Here is a 22,380-nt window from a genome sequence, read left to right as displayed (position 1 = left end):
CAGTGCGTGTAGTAGCGATACAAGCTAGTGACATTGGCTAGCTAGCTAGCGCGGTGCTGACGGCATTACAGAAATCTGTGGTGCGATGGCGTGTGTGTGTAGTGTGATCAATACCGTTCAGCTAAATTGACAAAGTGACTGCTTCAAGTAACGGAGGAATTTCATAAATTGCAGCAGAAGTACAACATATCAGGTACGGTTTAGGAATTATTTTAATAAACTAAAACCGATTTTGAAGATGATCTGGGTAACGAAGCCGCTTTAGGCCTACTTCTACCTCGATCTTTCGGAGTTCTGCACGCCGTAGTGTAGCTCGTGCGTAGGAATCAACAACGGTTTAATACACGGTGGCCTATACATACAGTGCAGTGGTGTCGTTCGCTACGCGTTGCACGCACTGCTGCTGCACTGCCACCGCCTAGATTTAATGTTAAGCCTGCACATTTCCAAAAGGGAACCTTGTCATCACTCTAGTAAAATGCTTGAGAGGGATATAAAACAAATATCGACTGCTTTCTTTCGGGCCATGGTAAAACTGTTTGCCCTCGGTGATTTCTCAACAGTGCCATGTCCCTCGACATTGTCTCGGGACATAGCACTGTTGAGAAATCACCTCGGTGCAAATAGTTTTACCATTTCCCTCTGTAGCAGTCGATATTTGTAAACTATACCATTCCAAAAGTTGGCCATCTCCTGATGTGCTCCAAAAGCATACTATAACCTTAACAGAAGTTGGCGTTGAGGTCATAGGGAAAAGTGATATGTTTATGTTTCACATGTGACAGTATCCTTCCCCATGTAGGACATAGTGAAAAATTATATGTTTCACCCATGACTGTCTTACCTCTCTTTTTTAGGTACAATGGGAGCCGGACTTTGAGCCATATGTTGTGGTCAAGAAGGACTGTCCAAAGTATGACCAGAGGTTTCTGGGCTTTGGTTGGAATAAAGTGTCCCAAATCATGGAACTTGATGCTCAAAGGTGAGAATTCTTCATGTACATTTCAATCCCTGTGATACATTTCAAAGTTGAATGCATGCATGCTCCACATAGTACTTAGTGTGAGTTGATAACTCTTTTTTTCCTCATAAAAAAAAGAAGTGCATATAATTGAGCGTGATCTGAAATGGAAACAAAAAATGATGTCATCATGCTAATGTATGCTGTACGTAATGATATCAAGTAGTATTATGCCATATGCAATAACTTAAAGTTCAACTGAGTAATATGTGTATATTTGTATGTGACAAAATATTTGTATGAACTTATCATAGTTATCATTTTCACTGAAATCACCATGACCGAATCAAAATGTCATGGTAACTTTCAGTTTTCGGTTGATGCATGTTTAAATGATCGTTGATAGGAGAGAAGGCTGGTATTTAGGAGCAATATTCATTTGTCCTGCACATACGATGTAGTTTTGAAAATGCATGTTATGAATATCTTTACCGTAGGAGCATGGAAGTGTGTACAACTGCCTTGGTTAGTGGCTCTGCAAACTACTTTTATTGCATATTTGAAATGCAAAACAAAATGCAAACTTTCCACCTCTATCTCTTCTTGTCTTTCAGCTATGATTTTATTGTGCTTCCCAATGCCTTCATAATCCACATGCCCCACACTCCCAGCTTCGACATTGCCAAGTTTCGCACCAGCCAGCAATACCGAACGTGAGTATTGAGATTGGATCTAAATCAATGTGCAATATTATATGATGACTCGTGTGGCCCAGGGAGTGGCCACATGTCACCCTGCATCACAAAACCAACAAAAAGTCGCCAGACGTCGATTTTTAGTTAAGGGCTGATTCTGAAAGAGCGAACTCTAAGCTTTGAAATGATGTATAATTCAACTGAAATGGCCTCTCCTAACCTATCTAAATATTGGAAAGCACACACTCTGGAAAAGTGTGAACTGAGAAAAGAGGCTCTGAAGTACAATGTCTATTCAAGCGCTTAATCTTTATCAAGCCGTGCTACCTGTGTGATGAATAGAACAAAAAACAGAATGTAAACCACTGTAGCAACAACAATGAAGGGATTATCAGATTAAGCTGAAATTTAGCATGCTCAACCCATTCTGTCCATGACTAATGTCAACTTTCAAAGCAGCAGCATTATCCTTTCAAAAGTTATGAAGAGTTGAAAGTGAAGAGTGTGCAAAGGACCACACTAATCTACCAAAAAAGGGTTGTAGAAAAACTGCTGAAAGTCCACTTTCCCATTCATGTTATGATTGCAAACTCAAGAATAATGTAGAAGAAAAGTAGCTCTTTCAGAAAATATGGAAAACCCCAAATTGACTTGGTTTACCAATTTCACCTTTGTGAGTCCTCATGTAAAATCAAGGGGTGCAACTTTTTGTTCCGTTTTTTGATGCACGTTCACATGTAGAAAGATCCATTCACATAGTTAAAGAATTTATTGAAGGTCACGCCAAGATGCCAACTTTAAAAAAAAAAAGTGTTTTATACTGTTTTTTTTTTCAAAAATACTGCAAGTTTTGCAACTGATTGACAAATTGCCCTACATTGACGTAAATAAGCACTGAATTGATCAGTGTTTTAGTAGTAACCATGATGAAAAATCAGGGGCGTACTTACTCAAGCAGGATACAAACCTACGACCTCCTGCTTGAGTAAGTACGCCCCTGATTTTTGTCTCGCCCACCGGAGGTGAAGGCGAGACTAAGGGATCCAAATGGTGTCCGTCTGTCGTCCGTCACAAATGTGAAAGTTTACCTGCAAGACTCTCTCATGATGCATAACTTGGCAACTGCTACAGCAATGGCAGCCACACTTGGGTGATAGAAGCACTAGGGGATATCTTCATGTTATGGTGTTGTCTGAGGTCATGTGATGATGTCAAAGGTCATTTGAGGTCATATATTAAAGAGTATGTGCAAGACTTTCTTTTTTATGTTAAAGTTTACCTGCAAGACTCTCTTTTGACAAATAACTTCACATAAGTTGCTTGGATTACAACCTAACTTGGGTCATAGATGCACTGGGGGTACCTTCATGTTATGGTGCCTTTGGAGGTCACAGGATAAGGTCAAAGGTCATTTGATTATGGCTCGTAACTTTTGATCCCTTTGTCTGTTTGTGACCAACCTTGGATGGTAGATGTCCCTTGGGGAGGTGAAGGTCATCACAAGTTCAAAGATCACATACAGGGGTCAACAAACTTTTAGGGCCCAATGTTAAGTTTTTATGGCGCATTTTCATTATGGCTCATAATTTTTGATCCCTTTGTCCCTTTGTGACCAAACTTGGATGGTAGATGTCCCTTGGGGAGGTGAAGGTCATCACAGGGTCAAAGGTCACAGACAGGGGTCAACAAATTTTTAGGGCCCAATGTTAAGTTTTTAAGGGCGCGTTTCGATTGTGGTTCAGAACTTTTGCTCCCTATGTCGTTTGTGACCAAACTTGGACGGTAGATGTCCCTTGGGGAATTAAAGGTCATCACAAGGTCAAAGGTCACAGAAAGGGGTCAACAGATTTTTAGGGCCCATTGTTAAGTTTTTCTGGCGCATTTTGATTATGGCTCATAACTTTTGATACCTTTGTCTGTTTGTGACCAAACTTGGATGGTAAATGTCCCTTAGGGAGTTGAAGGTCACCACAAGGTCAAAGTTCATAGGCGGGTCAACGAACTTCTGGGAGTTAGAAAATATTAATTTCTTGTACGCGAAGGGGCTAGACACAGTTTGGCACTTGCCTTGTTTATCATGGCTACTACTAAAACACTGATCAAATCAGTGCTTATGTACGTCGATGTAGGGCAATTTGTCAATCAGTTGCAATGAAAACACCTCGACGGAAGAATTTCATGAATTTGTACTGCAAGTTTTGTTGAAAATATGGTTTTCCCATGATATATTACTACACATGTCTATTGTAACAATTACAATGCTGTGACAATAGAACATTATATCATGTAATATTCATCATCTGAGGGGTTACATGTGTATGATTTTGTCAGAGTGCCCTGAGAGAAATGCATGCATTCTAACTTGAATTGTTTATAGCAAGAGTGTTTGCATCATCACCAACAGTCCAGATGCAGCTGGATCGCTATGCACATCTATGTGCTGTTTCAGTGTCTGTCATTGTGCCCCAGGCACAATAGCTCATGAATAATATACATGGCCTAGCATTTTCATATTGTTGCCGGGGCAACAAGACCTCAAATCTACAACATTTTAAATGTTCAGGAGAGCAAAAAAAAAAAACAAAACAAAACAAAACATGGCAGCCAAAGCACTATATCAAATGGGATAGCCTTTCCCTTGACGACATGCCATGGCGGCTTCATTTCTGGGGGTAAGACAGCAAGGATTTGGACAGGACATCACTTCACTGATTATCTGACCATTAATCCAAAAGAGTCATTTTCATCAAAATTTCAGCTCTGAGATCTTGTCGCCCAGCACTGATATGCTGATTTCTTCACCTGCCATTTTGAATTTTTCCCATGGAAAACATTTCTGAGAGTGTTCTTCCCATGGGAGAACACTACGAATAAATGGTCTGCTACAACTTGGTCGTGTTGGTGTGTTTGCTGACAGGTGTTTGCAGAATGTAACTGTAGTGCAGCCCAGGAGCCATGGAACGTTTTTTCAGGGTGGATGGGGTGGGAGGTATGGTCGAGGTGAATGGTTTTCTGACGAAAGCAAATAATTTATAGCCAGTGCAACACAATTGCAGTGTATGTGGGAGTCGTAAAATGTCTAAAAAATTTGAATCAGGTGCAGAGAGTGTTTTCTTAGCTTCAGTGAGAGAAGTGCCTATGAGAGGAAAATGAAATTCTAAGGTATACGGCAACCATATTGCGTTTGTAGATGAAATGTTATTGATAAACTCTCATATCCCTAGTGCAACACTGAAGTGTCCGAAGCCAAGAGTTTTGCATGAAAGTGAAATACAAAAAACTATTTCAGCCACAATGGGTATTTATCACTCTGATTGTTTTGCTTTTCTAAAAGGTGCCTGCAAATCCTAAAAGAGGAATTCCAGCGTGATATGTCCAAGAAATATGGCTTTGCTGCCCTCAAATACGTCGCCGTGGAAACGTGATGAGAATTCTACCAGGAGCACCCGCATCTTTCGTCTTGCAATAGCTTTCAATCCCTTCTGTGGGGCTCTGTAATTGTTTGAAGAAACACCGCCGGATTCCACCAAGAAAAAAAAAAAGGGATACCATGATGCAGATGCCTAAACTCTTAGGGACTGCAAATTATTTTACAAGGCCACTTTTCAGCTGATGTGCCATGATGTATCCTTAAAATGAAACTGACTGATATGAGGCTGTATCCATGGCAACGTGCTCATACCAACACCCGTTTGGGATGGGAGGAGTATGACAATGTCAATCTCTTTGCAATTTTATGTTTGTCTTTTCCTTGCAATTTTGTGTGAGGAATGGGTCTGCATGCTATCTTCCCCTTCTCCAGTGTCATTATTTTGTCAACGTTTGTTTGGCATAGATTTGTAATATTTTCTTGAGCAGATATGTACTTAACTCTCGAAGGAGACATATATTCAGTGGACAGTCTTCTGTACAGAATAGATGATGCTTCTGTTTGATATTTCTCCGTGGTAGCTTTGTATGCCTTTCATGAATTCTTGTGCTATTCCTGCCCGATGCATAAGTATATGAAGATATCTCATTAAATGTTCAAGGTATTTTTTAGTGTTCTGTTTTTATGACTTACTGATCAGCAGAAAAAAAGATCTAACATTTCCTTGAAAATGATATCTGAGCATCCCTTTCATGCCAATGTGACTACTACAATCTTTAATGTTGAAATCGAGAATGTGATGGGAATGAAACTCCTTTAAAGGGATCGTACAGTTTTGGTTGAGACCTAATTTCAGGTTTCTAACATTTTTTGGTGAGATAATGAGAAACCTCTTGTAAATATGAAAGAGCATGTAATTATTTGAGGAATTCAACGTTTATTTGATGAAAATTGGTTTTGAAATGGCCGAGATATCCAAAAGAGAGCAATTCTAATAAAGTGTGGGACCCACACTTTATTACGATTGCTTTGTTTTACTTTGTTTTTGGATGTTTCAGTCATTCCAAACCTGATTTTCATCAAATAAACTTTGAAATCCTCTTAAAATGGTATGCTCTGTACTATATCATAAGTGTTTTCTTGGTATCTCGCAAAAAGTTAAAAGTCCAATTCTCATCTCCACCAATACTGTACTATCCCTTTAAACCAAGTGCAGCTGTGATCCTATTCAGGTTGCTCTGCTTAATGTCAACTGGTCAACATTTCGAAATGTTGACAGACAGTCCCTGGTATATGGTCTAATGAATGATATTTTAGCCCATTTGAGTGCATGTCCCTGAAAACTTTATGTGAAAAAGAAAGGGAAAAAAAATGTCTGTCTTTTTTTTTTCTATTCACTGAAAAAAAAAGAAGAAATTCATCTACACTGAAGGTGTTTCAAGTGATTTACAATGGGCTTGCCTGCAAGTTTAATCTTTGAAGCCAGATGAGGTTACGGTCATGTACAAAATGTAAGTCCTGCTTTTGATTGCTGTGAAACTGGACTCAGTTGGCAAGACCGTAAAGTGTGTGCTGCATTGGGAATGTATTGTCCAACATCCAATTTTAGTATCAGTTTAGTCAGATGTTCATGGAAGATTAGGATTTTTAGTGTGTTCGAACTGAGTGGACTGCAGGAATTTTACTGTAGCACAAGATTAGGGGACTGAATGATTTATGCAGGGAAGATGCTGTAAAAATGAACAAAATAATGTACATGAAAGTGTACATAGATTACCTGATGTATACCTGTAAATACATGTGATGCAATAATATAGCAGTATGGTTATTAGCAATGATTCTGATCATACCATACAATGTATGCGTAACTTATTCTTATGGATTAGTTGAGTCGTGCACGTGCATGAGAGCAGTGTACGATTTGTGCGAATATTATTATAGGTGCTATTATTTGTTGTGGTGTGCGGGTTTGGGTGTTACGGAACGCATCTTTTCAAAGAGCGGACGAAGTGCTCTGTGTATGCTGCTGTAAGGGTGTGTCACTCTATATTCGATGTGCAGTCCTTCATGAATTTATTTTCTCACATAACCTTGCTCTCTCTAACCCTCTGCCTAAGATTCGCACATCAGGAAATCGGTGATGAGGAAATTTATACTTGTAAGAATAAAAATTCTGGTGTTCTGCGACCAAATGGATGCAATGGAATTCACTTTTAACTGCGATTGCTGTCCCTTTTGATGTCAGATTTAAAAATGTGAGATTCTTTTTACGATTTTATTTTACTGCCAGTCTATGTTTGCAAAAGTGAGTGCTTGTCAATTTACAGTCGTTTTATTTCCAGTTGATTGTTGAATAATTGAAAGTATGATCATCTACAATGTAGTTGCTTACTTAGTACTTGCTGCCACATCACTATGTGTGAGATGTTTGTATGGTAATAGTGGGAAAGGATTGGTTGAATAACATCCTAGTCTTGAGGTTCAAAGTTCAAAAGTGCTTCAAGATCACGGCAGAGAATTATCACTGAAAGTTACTACTACAGTGCACTCCTGTTATGACGAACATGGTTATACCGTAATTCTCATTACAACAAAGTAAAGTGTCAGATTCCAAAATTATCATATGTATATCCTTATGTACTTTACTGTTCGTCTATAACAAAATGCTGATATAACGAGGGAAAATTGCTGGTCCTGAGGAGTTTGTTATAACGGGAGTTGCCTGTACTTGTCTACTTTGTTTTGTTTTATTTTTTCCCCCTAAGACTGTGGCAAATGAAAAAAAAAAGAAAAAAAGCAAAAGTGCTTTCACTTCCACAACAATTTTTTTTTTTTAACAACAGTAATTAGCATGATATGTTCATTCATACAACATACCGTGGTGGCTGTTGTCTTTGCAGCATGCAAACACACAGTAAAATATGTCAATGGTATTTGGAATGGTGGTTAAAAGAGAGTGAAACTAACATCTTTGTAAAGTGTTCATACGGGATAGATTGAAAGGTAATGGTTATGAAAGTAAGTGTGGAACAAACTGTCTTGAATTTAAAGTCCACGTACTTGTTGTGTTAGTTCTATAGGATCAACCCTTGATTTCTGTGTGTTTGATAAACCAGTTGGATATGACTCATACTCATTTTATCACCTTCTGAGAAGTGAACACGTTAATGTACATTTTGGATCTGAGTTGGGAAGAACTTCGTGGCAATTTTGTGGTGCCATTAATTTTAGTGTTTGTTATGAGTTAGTTTTGCAAATTTAGGTTTCCTTGATGTCTTTAAAAGAACAAAACATTTGATATTGAATTTATTCAGTTTAATTCAGTGTGTACTGCCTTGACTGCACAAAATACTGAAAAAGTGGACATTTTCGCGGTGTTGAAATTTTCAAGCATTTCGCGCAACCAGAAACTAGCGCACAAATAAAAGCAGGCAAATATTTTTGCTTGCCATATCACATGTTCCTGTTCTTACTGTCTTGATTCTGTGGAATTAAAAACACGCAAAGCTCTTCTTACCGGGTCAAGCGTGAAAAGTCAGTAGTGCGAAAATATCCACTTTTGCAGGATGCATTACATTGGTATTAATTGGAATACTCACAGATGTAATGCAGCAGATATAAACTATCTATCAAATGTATTTTCAACACAAGCTACGGCTGTGTATCCAAGGTTTACTGCCATAATAGATAAATATTGTTCATTGCATAATTGAGAATTCTTTTGCTGGAATTAATATGCTCCCCAATAATAGTAATAGTATGAGTAGTAGTAGTAATGATACTACTACTACTAAAAATGATACTAATGGTAATGATAAAACTACCAATAATCCAATAATAATCATATCGTGTCAGTCATCTTGATTTTTTTTTTGATTTTTTTTTTTTTTTTGGGGGGGGGGGAGGGGATAGGTGCAGGTGCAAATACCTCTGAGAAGCATTTCTTGGGTTTTTAGCCGAAAAAAGGAGAAAAGAAATAATGATAATGGCCCCACTCTTGTGTCACACATGGTGTAGCAAACTTTTTATTATGCATACATCCAAGTGAAATCTCATTATTGCAGGGACTCTACCATATGTCCCCCCCCCCCCCTCAAAAAAAAAAAAAGAAAGATTACAACGGGACCCTCTGCAATGATACCTTTGAAAATAGTGAAGCAATCTAAATACAAATTCAGGGTATGAAACTATAACTCATTGCCCACATCTTACAGACAAGCCCATTCCATTTGCTTTAGTGATCAAAGAGAAATGAGGAGTTTTGTAGAGGATATCAGGAATCTCTTCCCTCCAAGTTCTGTCTATTGTATTCACACACAAGAGCATCGAAGTGCTAAACTTGGAAGAATTAGACTCATGACATGCTTTACAACAATCCACATTTCTCTGTGACCGCTCAACCAAAATGAATGGGGTTTTCTGCAAAATAGAGCTAAGATGTTATGTTTTAAGACTCTGAAGTAGCATTTAGACAGTTTAATCATACTGGGTGTTATCAATGAAAACATTTGATTGTAATTTTTTTTGGGGACACACTGTACAGTGCATTTTGCTTGATCTTTCACAGCAAGTAGAGAGGCTACATAGCAACTTATAGTTGTACACAAACCTCATACTGGTGCTTGTTTTAATACACGTTAAATAGTAATTTCCATTTTGGCAGCACTTTTAGTAATAGAGGAACAAAACCTGAACATCATCTTGCAGACATCCCAGCCATTCTGAATTCAGAGGAAAGAATCTGAAATTTGACCATTCCCCAGTCTTGTTTCAATAGGAATTTTTTGTTCTTTTTATTATTTTTTGGATAATTTTAGGACACACTCGTACGGGAACTGCTATTTCTTTCCTACATTTGAGCCAAGTCATCCCTATTTTTCAGTCAGAATGGTCGGGAAGTCTGGTCTTGCTTTGTTTGTTTTGTAACTTTCTCTTTTTGTATTGTCTAGGGAGAACATTTTTTTTTTCTACATTTTCGATTTTCATAGCATAGAATCTGAAATATTGCATCACCTTATTAACTTTATGATTTTAGTGTCCTGTTGGTATACGTGGGCATTCACATGTATGTTTATATTGTATGTAAAATAAACCTCTTCATTCTGATTGTTTCTCTTTAACTGTAGAAAAAGGTGGTTAACTGAAGGAGAAGACATTTGACAACTCACAAGCTTTTCTTTGTAATATTAGTCCAATATATTTGTTTTATTTAATATCCCAAATCTTTACTCAAATGAGTATCTCCATAATATGCTATTTCCATGTTGGAGCTGTATGTAATCATGTGCAAGCAATTCACCATATTCTTGTTCAATTTCTACAAACTTTACTATTGAAATTCTCATTGCAGCAAAGGCCCGTCTGTTGTTTCTTGCTATAAAATCATGTTAGATATTGGTGTTTATTTTAACTCCACATAATTGTACTGATATTCTTAGCTGTAAAAAGATTGGATTGTAAGACACTAAGGCCGAATTCACGAAGGTGGTACAATTGAAACCATGGTTTAAAGGGGATGGCTAGTAACTGATCAGTGGGAATCAGTGGGAATGCTGGAGGATGATTGTTCCAATTCTTGTGGGATTCATTTAAGAGTACATTATATATCTATTGTTGTGTGAAAATCATTTGCTTCAGAATGGCCTCATATATTCAAGTAATGTGCAGTTTAATGTTTCTAGGTTAGCGTGCCTGGTCAGTGACGGGGCATTAATCTGCACATTACTTAAATGTGAGACCGTTCTGAAGCAAGTAATTTTCACACAACAGTAGATATATAATGTACTCTTAAATGAACCCCACACGGATTGGAACAATTATCCCTCAGCATTCCCACTGATTCCCACTGATCAGTTACTAGCCATTCCCTTTACACCATGGACAAAAACCATAGTTTTTCTTTTCTTTTCTAATGGGCCGCCAAGTGTTGCATGGTCTGTTTTGTTACGAAATCAGTTATTTTGCCGACGTAATGATCATTTCGTTGTGAAATGCTACATGTCGTAACGAAATGAACATTTCATTGGTGAAAGGGTCGTTTCGTCAACGAAATGACTGATTTTGTAACGAAATAGGCCATGCAACACTTGGCGCCCCATAAAAAACTATGGTCAGTTATTGTACCACCTTCGTGAGTTCGGCCTTCGTCTTGCCCCTATCTACCGCTGCCTTGTACCTGTGGGTGTAAGACGGACTTCTGTCTTTTGTCTGCTCTAACCCTTTCGCGGGTCCACCAAAGCTTATACGGATTGTATTATGATCATCTAGCACTTGATATTGTGTGTGTGTGTGTGGGTGGGTGTGTGTGTGTGGGCGCGCACATGTGGGGGTATGTGTGTGTGGATTTTATACCTGAAAAGGCAGTTCTGTAAATGCATCTCTGCAAATATATTCTACATTCTGTTCATCTCCTATAGCAGTGATACAGTGCACTCTGAATGTAACGAACATGGTTATAATGAAATTGTGGTTACAATGAAGAAACAATTTGTGCTCCATCATATCAGCTCTATGTTTATTATTGTTTTATTTGATCGTTATTACAAAATTTTTATGTAATGAAAGAAAACTGCCGGTCCCGAGTACTTCGTTATAGCGGGAGTCCGCCGCATTATTATTAATTGTCTCTTCATCTTAGGAGATTCAGTTACCAGGGTACCCAAAGAACCACTCCCCCCCCCCCCCCATCATCATTGGTACTGTGATCTTTTCATGCTAATTATAGTGTCATTGTGTTCTAGAGAACAGTTTTTTACCCATAGAAATTCAGCTATGAGAGCCTTCCATGAGAAGATGTTTGAAAATGATAAATCCTGTCATATTGGTTAGCATTTTATATCAAACATATCTGCGTGCCAATGTCCTATGGGATTCTTTTTTTTTTTAGTTTGTTCTACATAGATATACTTGAAATTTGGTGCTAGTGTACTTTTATTTTCTCTTCATTTTCCTGAGATATGATAATGATTCTCTTTAGTTATCAATATTTTTGCTATTCATTGTCATGCAATAATCGCGACGGCTCTGGAAGATAAAGGAAATTCATTACATGTATTAGCATTCGTGAGACAGTGTTCCTTCATTGTAAAGGAATGTGACTTCATTAAACGGCCGTGGCCAATCAATTACATTGCGACTATAATACCGCGTTGTTCTCGGACGACTTTGGATTGCAGTGTTCTGTTTTTTTGTTTGTTTGTATGTGTTTTTTTTTCACATATTAGTGTGTATCTGTTCATGACCTTAGACGTTTATATGTGTATATATATATATATATATATATATACATATATATGTATATACACACACATACACACACATTTACATACAGATATAAATATCAGGTATGGGCTGATGATAGTACATGGTTGTCCACACACATGCATACACACATGTATGTACATGTAGTTATGTTATAATTATATCCACACACACACGCACACGCACACACAAACATATATATTACATGTATATATATATATATATATACATAACAGTAGTTCATAAGAAAACTCCGTGAAAGACGTAATTTTGACAAATTTTTGCCCGTAGGGCTTTTTCAAGTGAATGGCAGATTTTATTTTGAAGTAGATAAAAGATGCGTCGTCAGTGGTAGCGCGTCCATGATAAAATGCGAGCAGAAACCTATTGCTGTTTATCATGAACTTATGTTGTGAACTACAGTATTACTTTCTTGGACTCTGAGAAGAAAACCTATCGCGGTTATTCACATGTATACATATATTATTATACGTATACATGTATATGTATATGTATATATATATATACATATATATATATGTATATGTATATATATATATATATACATATATATATGTGTATATATATATATATATATATATATATATATATATATACAGTATATATATACATATGTGTCTTATCTTTTCTTGCCAACACGTGGACAACCTAATTTATATATATATATATATATATAATATATATATATATATATATATATATATATATATATATATATATACAGTATATAAACATACATAATATATATTTACACGTACATATACATATAATATACTATCATAAATGCTGTCTCGAAGGCAATTTTATTTCATTTAAGACACGTTTCCACACATATGACACAGTGTTGCATTTGAAACATCCATCCATGACAATGTTAAGTAACACATACATTTTAAGTTCAGAACAGTAAAATACTATCTCAAATACATTACTGTCATGACGGACGAATAAAAATGTGCGACCCTAGCAGAACTAAGGACTGGACCATGCCGTTACCATGTCCGGTTAGTTCTTGAAGTGATAGAGCTAATTTTCCTCTTGAAACCCGAAGTTTGAGGAGTAAATAACTGACAAAAAGCGGCATGCAATGATGTTGTATGAGGATATTGAAAATGGGTGAAATGCGTCAATGTAGCCAATCTTCTGCATTAAACTGAAGTTTGGGATTAATTAACGAACAGGTAATTGTATTTTTAGCAGTTTTTTCTCCAACATTTTTTTTTTTGAAAATAGTGTGATTAGGTGTGTCTTATAGATTCCCGTTTCATTCCTTAAAAAAAAGCTTTAACTCACTCTTCATATTCAACTCTAATAACTTTAGAAAGGACGATGCTACTGCTCTGCAAGTTGGAATTAATCATGGACGAAATGTGTGTATAAAGCATGGTCAATTCAGTTTAATCTGATAATTCCTTTAGTGTTGTTGCTGCGGCGGTTTACATCCTATTTTTGTCCATTAGTCACGGCTAGGTAAAGACTAAACGCTTGGGTAGAATATGTACGTCTGACCAGAGTTTCTTTTCTCAGTTCACACTTTTCCGGAGTGTGTGATTTCTTTCCAACATTTAGATTAGGAGAGTCCATTTGAGTAGAGTTATACATCATTTTAAAGCGTACAGTCTGCTCTGTTAGAATCCGCTCTTAACTAAAAACATTATTACGTGTGGCGATTTGTGGTTGGTTTTGTGATGCAGGGGCACAAATTGCAAGGGGACATAAAGTTGGGCTCAGTCTTGGGGAAGATAATTATAATGTCTTTTGTAAATAATTGTTTGAATTCTTGCAATGTCACTGGCAGAATCGAGAGATGACCTTTTTTTTTAATCGGGTGAGGATTCTAATGTAGAAAGCAGTAAACTCATTGGAAAATATTGTAACATACTCAGAGTTTTTTTTTTCGACCAAGTAAAATAAGTAATTATATTGAATATATTTTGAATATGGATATTTCTCTCGAGAGGATATCATTCCACTTCATTCCCAGAAATCATGATCAATGCATCTCTAAGTGGGAATGATCATGTAAACACAGCATTAATTTTGGGGCCACACAGCACACACACACACACACACACACACACATATATATATATATATATATACATATATATATATATATATATATATATATTTATTTATTTATTTAGTTGAACATATATATATATATATATTCATATCTGTTTAGTTGAATATATATATATATATATATATACATATATGTATATATGAAGAGTTTGTTTGCAAAAACCGATAAGTCCATAATTGCTAAATGGAGATATTTGCGATTACAGGTCAAGAAAAATAAAGAGAATAATAAGAAAATTTTTGCTTCTTTTGACCATAACCTAAAAAATGTACTTTTTTATGTAGTGACCAATATATTATTCAAAAGGTGTTATTTAGTACTTTATGACAGACACCGTACTTTAAAATCTTCAAAAATGGACTTATCGGTTTTTTGCGAACAAACTCTTCATATATATATTGTGTTTATTTAGTTATATATACATATCACGATAATGACCTCAAATATTTGTGTTCAGTATATGCTTTGTTTTTTACTGCACTCAAAAGACATGCGTACATACATTTTGTTTTTTCACTTGTGTTACTGTCAATGATTTTGTTTCTCGGATATAAAAGTAAATTAAACGGAACTGATGTTGCTGGCCTTGACATAATCTATGTATAACGTTTTATTCCGATTAATGATAGCTTAACTTATATTCGAGTATGCATTTAATACAAACCGTTTCTCTGTGCTGACGACAACGCTATAGTTTCTGTCATTGTCAATTTCATATGAATCTAAAGAATTGAATTTGTTCAATTTATTCAGACTTTACTACATTGAATATCATAATACATACGAAATAATGTCATATGGTCGTGCTTTCGAAAACACTAAGGCAAACACTCTTTACATCAAATGGATATAAAAAAAAATTTATACGTACATAAATAATAATAATAAACAAATTGAAGAAGAAAAAATATCAGGTCGTCTCAGAGATACGTAGGATGTCCACTATGACTATAATGGAAGTGCACTGCGATGATGTAATAATACTATTTGGGTAAAAAAAAAATAACAAGAACACAAGGACAAGAGAACAATTTGCAAGTTGCCATTGTTAGTAGTCTGATGGGAAATTGGGCAAAGTCCATGAGGATATAAATAAAGGTAAATAAAAAGTCAATAAAACGGATGCACTGATGATACAATAAAGGAAGATGTCCTCGTTTCCCACCTTACTGGAAAAAACCACCATATGGAAAAGTTGCGCGCAGGGCAGCACAATAAAGTGGTAATAAATTGAAAAAAAAAACGTATCAAATATAAATATGATACTCCTTCCTTGAAGTTTTAATCGTGAATTATTTAGAGGCCACTTTTTACTGCGTTTTACTGAGTTGCTTTCAATTGGAAGAAGCAAAGAATTACCGATGAACTTCATGTCAACCTTCTGTGTGAGTTTTACCGTTGTTTTACAATCGGCATTCAGAACAAATCATTTTTGATCTGTACCGCAACAACCTTCAAAAAATTGTACTTACTTTATATATGATGCGTAAGCATTATATCTTGTTAGCAATTAACACTTCTATGGATTATATGCTTTTTGCATTTTGCTTGCTAGAGACGAATCTTCGCCAATAAATCATGTGTAACATCACGAAAACGTCAAAAAATCCCTCTTTTGTTGTTGTTCTTGGGAGAGCGTGCTGTAATGATGATTGTGAGTGAGCACTGTCAGTACTGACCGGAAGTAATGTGACCAGAGTCCGGGGTAATTATAGTATGGATGCGCTTTAAGCACTCTTAGAGAATGGATTTAAATTCATGTGATATGATCACTGCCTTTTCATAGTTTTATCTCTCCTTTTTTTTTTCTTCTTCTTCTTCTTCTTCTTATTATTATTATTTATTCGGCATTTGCAAAACAATACAAGTGATAACAGAGAAACAAAATAAACAAACAAAACACAAGAAAACAAAGTGTCAGGCTTTCCCTGTTGAGCTTCCATAAAGAGCCGGGTTGGAAAAAAGCAATCAAAATCATTTTGACCCTTGGGCCTTTCCAACCAACTTCCATCCATGAAAATTAATTGTTAAAATGCAGTCTTCAGAACGCATTCATATCTTAATCGTGGTATTCATCCTCCCAGTGATAAGCGGTAAGTGTACCTTTTGTTGTTAAAGAAGCATAACATTTTTTTTTTAAAAGGAGATGCACTGAATTGATTGGAAGGACGATAAAATTGTAAATTGGTCAAATATCAAATCATGAATCCCTTTTCGTTATCCGATATATATATATATATATATATATATATATATATATGAAGGGTTTGTTAGCAAAAACCGATAAGTCCATTTTTGAAGATTTTGAAGTACGATCTCTGTCATAAAGCACAAAATAATACCTTTTAAATGACATATTGGTCACTACTTATAAAGGTATAGTTTTGAAGTTATAGTCAAAAGAAGCAAAAATTTTCTTATTATTCTCTTTATTTTTCTTGACCTTTAATCGCAAATATCTCCATTTGGCAAATATGGACTTATCGGTTTTTGCAAACAAACTCTTCATATGGCCCATACAATAAATGTGACCCGCTACAACAAAATGATCCTAAAGTCGGGCGAGGTCGATTATTTGAAAATTGCATGGCACAATTCCCTAATCTTTCTGCTTTAAATTGATATATAACACGTCTTATAAAAATAATCGGCTGCGGAGATATCGATGTTTAAAAGAGAGCATGTCAAGACGTCTGGGAAATCACTGTTTCGAGAAAAGCGCCCTAAAAGTTCTTCTTGCGACGCAATCACAATCAAGAGACACGCAAGTCAGTATTCACCTCCGGACAAAAGAAGTTAAGCCCTAGCAACCCCCGAAATGCTTATTTAAACACAGCGTCGGCGGTCTCCTCACCGACCAATCAGTGACCAGGATGTCAGGAGAAGCGGCTAGTCATAGCGCAACCCGCCCGCACGCACCAGTCGACTGGGCAGTGTGCGAGCTTCACGCTTCGGTTAGCGGCAAGCAGCAAACTGACCAATGAGATCACTCTGGTCGTTGTTAGGGGCGGAGCCTATGTGTGGCGCTCAATCCAAATGTTCGAACCAGTTTCTGCTTCATTGAAACGCCAAAAAAACATGGCCCAGAAAAATGCTATTTTTTGGTCTTTCCTTTCATCATTTTGCTTCAAAATTTCGACAGATGATAGAAGACATATCAGATTCTAATGATATGTCAAATTCAGAAACTCGTAAGTTTTGACCAATTTTGATGCTCTTACTTCAAATTCGATTTTCACGGCTTCGACCGTGCGCGACTTTAGGACCATTTTGTTGTAGCGGGTCACAAATTAACATTACATATATATATATATATGTGTGTGTGTGTGTGTGACCCTGCATAAATTCCAGCAAAAATTCGCCAGAGAATATGGATTTTATTTTTAGTCAAGAACATATATTCTGAAAGAGCAGGGTCCATTGTCCTGGTTAATTACCCGGACCTTTTCCCGGACCCTAACCCTTATCCTTATCCTAATCCTGAACTTAATCCTAATCCTAAGCCTAACCCTAACCCTAGTCTTTATTCTCACCTTGTCACTAACCAGTATTTAGCGGGGGGGGGGGGGGGGGTAAATGCCCTGGTACATTTAAAATGGCGTATGACTCAATTCAAATGGACTCTCCTCTCCAATATCTCAATATTGAGGAGAAAGCACACACTCTGGAAAATATGAACTGAGAAAAAAAAAATCCGAAAAGTGTGAGTGTGAGAACTCCTAAAACACACTGACCATTTCGTTCTATGATCCCAGAGTCAAACAGACGTAGAAGAATAGCTCTTTCAGAAATGTGAAAAATTGAATTATCTAGGTTGACAAGTTTCACTATTTTTTCTTTATCTAAGTTCAAGTATTGCGACTTTTTGTTTGTTTAGTGATACAATGTCACACACACACACACACACACACATACACAAACACATACACACTCAGCATAAAAAAGAAAGAAAGAAAGTAAACACTTTTTAAGTTTATATTTCTCATAGAATTTTTGGATAAAATGTTAACGTATTATTTACCATATGGAAGGTGATTAAATTGGCTATCACCTGGATGAGTCAAAAAGGGCAAAACTTCACGCACGAGTGAACACCTTTGTTTTACTCTTCAAAGGGACAGAAGTAAAAATTGCAAAAAATTAACAAGTTGTCATTCATGGGAAAATGTTCTTCCATGTAACAATAAGAACAAAAGACAAATTAAAGACAATTAAAAAAATGTACCTATGATCTCTTTAATAATTATCTTTGAATCACAAAATTCAATATAGGCAAAAAATAATGGGAACAGTAAAGAATAAAAAAAGAGAGAAGGCCACCTAACCCAGGAAGGGGGGGGGGGGGATTTCCATCAAATTGTTGGATCTCGACTGAGAAAATGGAGAAAAAAGCTTAGAACAAAACAATTCTTAGGAGACAACTAAAAATTGTGAGAGAAATATAAGTGGCTGAGAAATGAAGTCATTTATGGCATTAGAAAAAAAGAAGATCAACACATTGGTTATCAATCAGAAACCATTTGCGACATTTTTTTTTTTCTTACACTTTTGCTATGTAACGGCACATGCGTATCATGTGTTTCTCCATGTGATGATTCATAACAATAAAAAGACTTCTCAACTTAATGAACAATTTGCCAATGCCATCACGGATGTGATAAATAAATTACAATTTGGGGGAAAGTCAAGTAGGTATCGGCATAACGTCATCACATCATCTTAACAACAAAATAGAATTAAGGACATATTTATTATGTATCATAAATGCGGATCGAGGGTCAACCTTCCCTTGTGACGGAAGGCAACAGATATCAACGGCATTTGGATGAATACACTGGTGCTATCTTCTTCGACAGGCGAAGAGCGTTATTGACAATGTCAAACACCAGGAAATACTGAAAAAGAGACGTATTACGTTAAAGGGATGGTACAGTATTGGTGGAGATGAGAATTGGGCTTTTAACTTTTTGCGAGATACCAAGAAAACACTTATGCTATAGTACAGAGCATACTATTTTACGAGGAATTCAAAGTTTATTTTTAATGAAAATTTGGAATGACTGAAACATTCAAAAACAAAGTAAAACAAAGCGATCTTAATAAAGTGTGGGTCCCACACTTTATTACAATTGCTCTTTTTTTAATATCTCAGCCATTTCAAAACCAATTTTCACCAAATAAACGTTGACTTCCTCATAAAATTACATGATCTTTTGATATATTATAAGAGGTTTCTCATTATCTCACCAAAAAAAGATGTTAGAAACCTGAAATTAAGTCTCGACCAAAACTATGCAATCCCTTTAACATAACATCAGAATACCGCATCACTTCAGCGATTCGAGATTCAATTGACTGGTCCAGGGTATAGGTGGATGATGATTTTTAAGGTAAAACAAAGCTTTATCCGATGATTTGTAGGCCTATTCAGCCCATCATGGCTCGTCCCAGGTCTCAGGCTCTTCTTTGCCCTTTGGTGTCTTGAGTACTAAGTAATGATCTGATCTGCCTCGCAGTCTTTCAGTCATATCGCGTTCAGTTTTAAGGGTACGATATACTTATACTTACTACTTCACTACTGGAATATTGGAGCTCTGGGAGTTAATTATCTATTAATAAGGCTTTGTGGGACAAGAATGTATATGCAAGATGCTGTACGATATAGGTAGAACTCGGTATGTTCTCGTATTGGTTAAAATCGTGATTTTTGTAATCTTTTGATTTGAATCATTGTATCTTTTCTTCATCTAGATGTAAAATTGCAAAAAAAAACTGTACAATTTTGGTTGAGACCTATCGTCGGGTTTTTTACATTTTTGGTTAGATAATGAGAAATCTCGTAAGAAATTTGAAAAAAAAAAAACATGTGATTTCAAGAGTTATCCAATGTTTATCATTAAACTGGTTTTGAAATGGCCGAGATATCCAAAACAGAGCAATCCCAATGATAAGTAGGACCCGCCTTTTATTAAGATTGCTTTGTTTCACTTTCTTTCTGGACGTCTCAGCTATTCCCAAACCGATTTTCAACTAATAAACTTTGAATTCCTGTCAGAATGGTATGTTGTGTAATATTTCAAGTTGGCCCAAGTTATTGGAATTCTTTGAATCCCGATATAAATTGTAAGAGAAAATGAAGAATTTGACAGCGTTGTTCTTCCAAGGTTCTGCGGTATCATGCAACTTCCCAGTTGCTATTTATTTAGATCCAAAATGCTTTCTCAATTTCTTAGTTGTTGTTGTTTTTTACATAATGAAAATTATTGATGCATAACCATGATGATGCATAAAAAATACATCAACACCTCTATCACATTGATTTTTTGAGATTTTCTTTTCCAAATATTGTAGGCCTTCGTATAATGAAACTGCATGAATTGAATTTTTTTTATTGTCACCCATTTTGGAAAAAAAAAAGCTTGAGTATGGTGAATGACTTTGAGTATAGTCATTTTTCTGCACATAAATCGTGAAAGTCTGTTTAGGCATGTGAAAACTATCAAATGGTAAAACACGAATTTAGGTCCTTTTGCAAGTAGACTCTTCGTTTGTTTACTTTGGGCCCTCTACCACAGGGTGGTTGACTGCTAAATATGTCTTTAATAATACTAGAATAGATGTTACTTTGCTTCGTTTCTGCTGGAGTGTTGTCTCACAAATGTTTTATTTTTTTACTCCAAACATGTATCGGAAATTTTAGCTTTCTTTACAAAATCAGAGTGATAATAACGGAGGAGTGATTTTTTGCTATTTGTTTGTTTTTTATTATGTTATGGTTTTTGTTGATTTTTGTTTTGTTTGTATGTGTGTGTGGTTTTTTTTTTTTTTTCGGGCAAAGGACATTTTAATATTAGGTCTATGGGGAACGTTACGTTGTTTAGCGTATACCTGAGGATCTTGTGTATACCAAAGCAACAGGAAAGAGTAAACGTTGCACTTGTGGTTGTTTAATGGGAGAGTGAGAAAGTGGAAATGGTTAGCCTTTCCGACAGAATGAAGTGGCAGAGAAGACTATGGTCTGAAAGCTGGCGCGTTTTTATTTATTTTTTTTTCTGTGCTATGTTGCCGGGGGGGGGGGGGGGGTGGGTGGGTAACGGACATGGTATGGATAGGGATACTAGGACTCGGCATAGGGTTGACTGAAAAATGTAAAATTATAGTCTACGAAGGGGTTCAATCAATAACCTCCCACCACCCCCCTACCCCAACTCCCCCCTACCCACCAAACTCCCCCTCCCCCCTTCCCCCTCCCCCTCCCCCTCCCCCTCCCCCTCCCCCTCCCCCCTCCCCCCTCCCCCTCCCCCTCCCCCTCCCCCCTCCCCATCCCCCCTCCCCCCTCCTTCCTCTTGCAAGGCTATACGCGTCTGGTACCTATATGCTGTGCACTATCGGACTTTTTTTTTCTCAATATTATTATAGGTGCTACATGTTTTATGTATTATGGAAAGTGCCTTAGGTTATAAAAGCTGGGAATATACCAACAGTGCCACGCACAGTCGAGAACGAGGCCATTTTTACAGGCAGCTATGCAATTAATGCGATTAAAGCCGCAGCAGCGTTGTGTAAGCAACGTTATTTGTTATACCCGTAAGCTTTTCGTGCAAAACATCAAATCTTCTCCTTGAAAGTAGTTGTTGAAGCTCCTTACATCATTAACATCATATACGGAAGACACAAAGATACACCTACACACACCTACACACACACACACACACACACACACACACACACACACACACACACACACACACACAAGTGAAAAGTTATGTACTGATTGACAGTGATTTGGAAACTTTTGCCGTCAGATGTCCACGTCAATTCAAACTCTCATTATTTTCGTATGTATGCAGTGCCTGAGGATTTCTTTTTGTTGTTGTTGAATGGTTCTTGTTTTGTATGTGTGTTATTTTGATTTTGTAGTTTTACATTCGTATATTTATGTAATACTGTGTATGTATATATTATTCACTTTTGTAAAATCATTTGT

General features: G+C 36.5%; 1 protein-coding gene across 1 annotated transcript in view; it reads left to right on the top strand.

The window, feature by feature from the left end:
• The window catches only part of LOC139745442 (xylosyl- and glucuronyltransferase LARGE1-like), a 33,684-nt gene extending 27,842 nt beyond the window's left edge, over nucleotides 1-5,842 (top strand). The window contains exons 17-19 of the mRNA XM_071655830.1: nucleotides 858-982; nucleotides 1,576-1,674; nucleotides 4,991-5,842. Coding sequence (XP_071511931.1) covers nucleotides 858-982; nucleotides 1,576-1,674; nucleotides 4,991-5,081 — 315 coding nt within the window. The 3' untranslated portion in view covers nucleotides 5,082-5,842. The remainder of the gene's footprint in view (nucleotides 1-857; nucleotides 983-1,575; nucleotides 1,675-4,990) is intronic.
• The last annotated feature ends 16,538 nt before the right edge of the window (nucleotides 5,843-22,380 follow it).

Source organism: Diadema antillarum, unplaced genomic scaffold (assembly GCF_040938485.1).
Source record: "Diadema antillarum isolate AM-2024a unplaced genomic scaffold, OU_Dant_1.0 seq00001265_RagTag, whole genome shotgun sequence".
NCBI classification, from domain to species: Eukaryota; Metazoa; Echinodermata; class Echinoidea; order Diadematoida; family Diadematidae; genus Diadema; species Diadema antillarum.
Note: the sequence above shows the minus strand (reverse complement) of the source record. Positions and strands in the feature narration are given on the sequence as shown.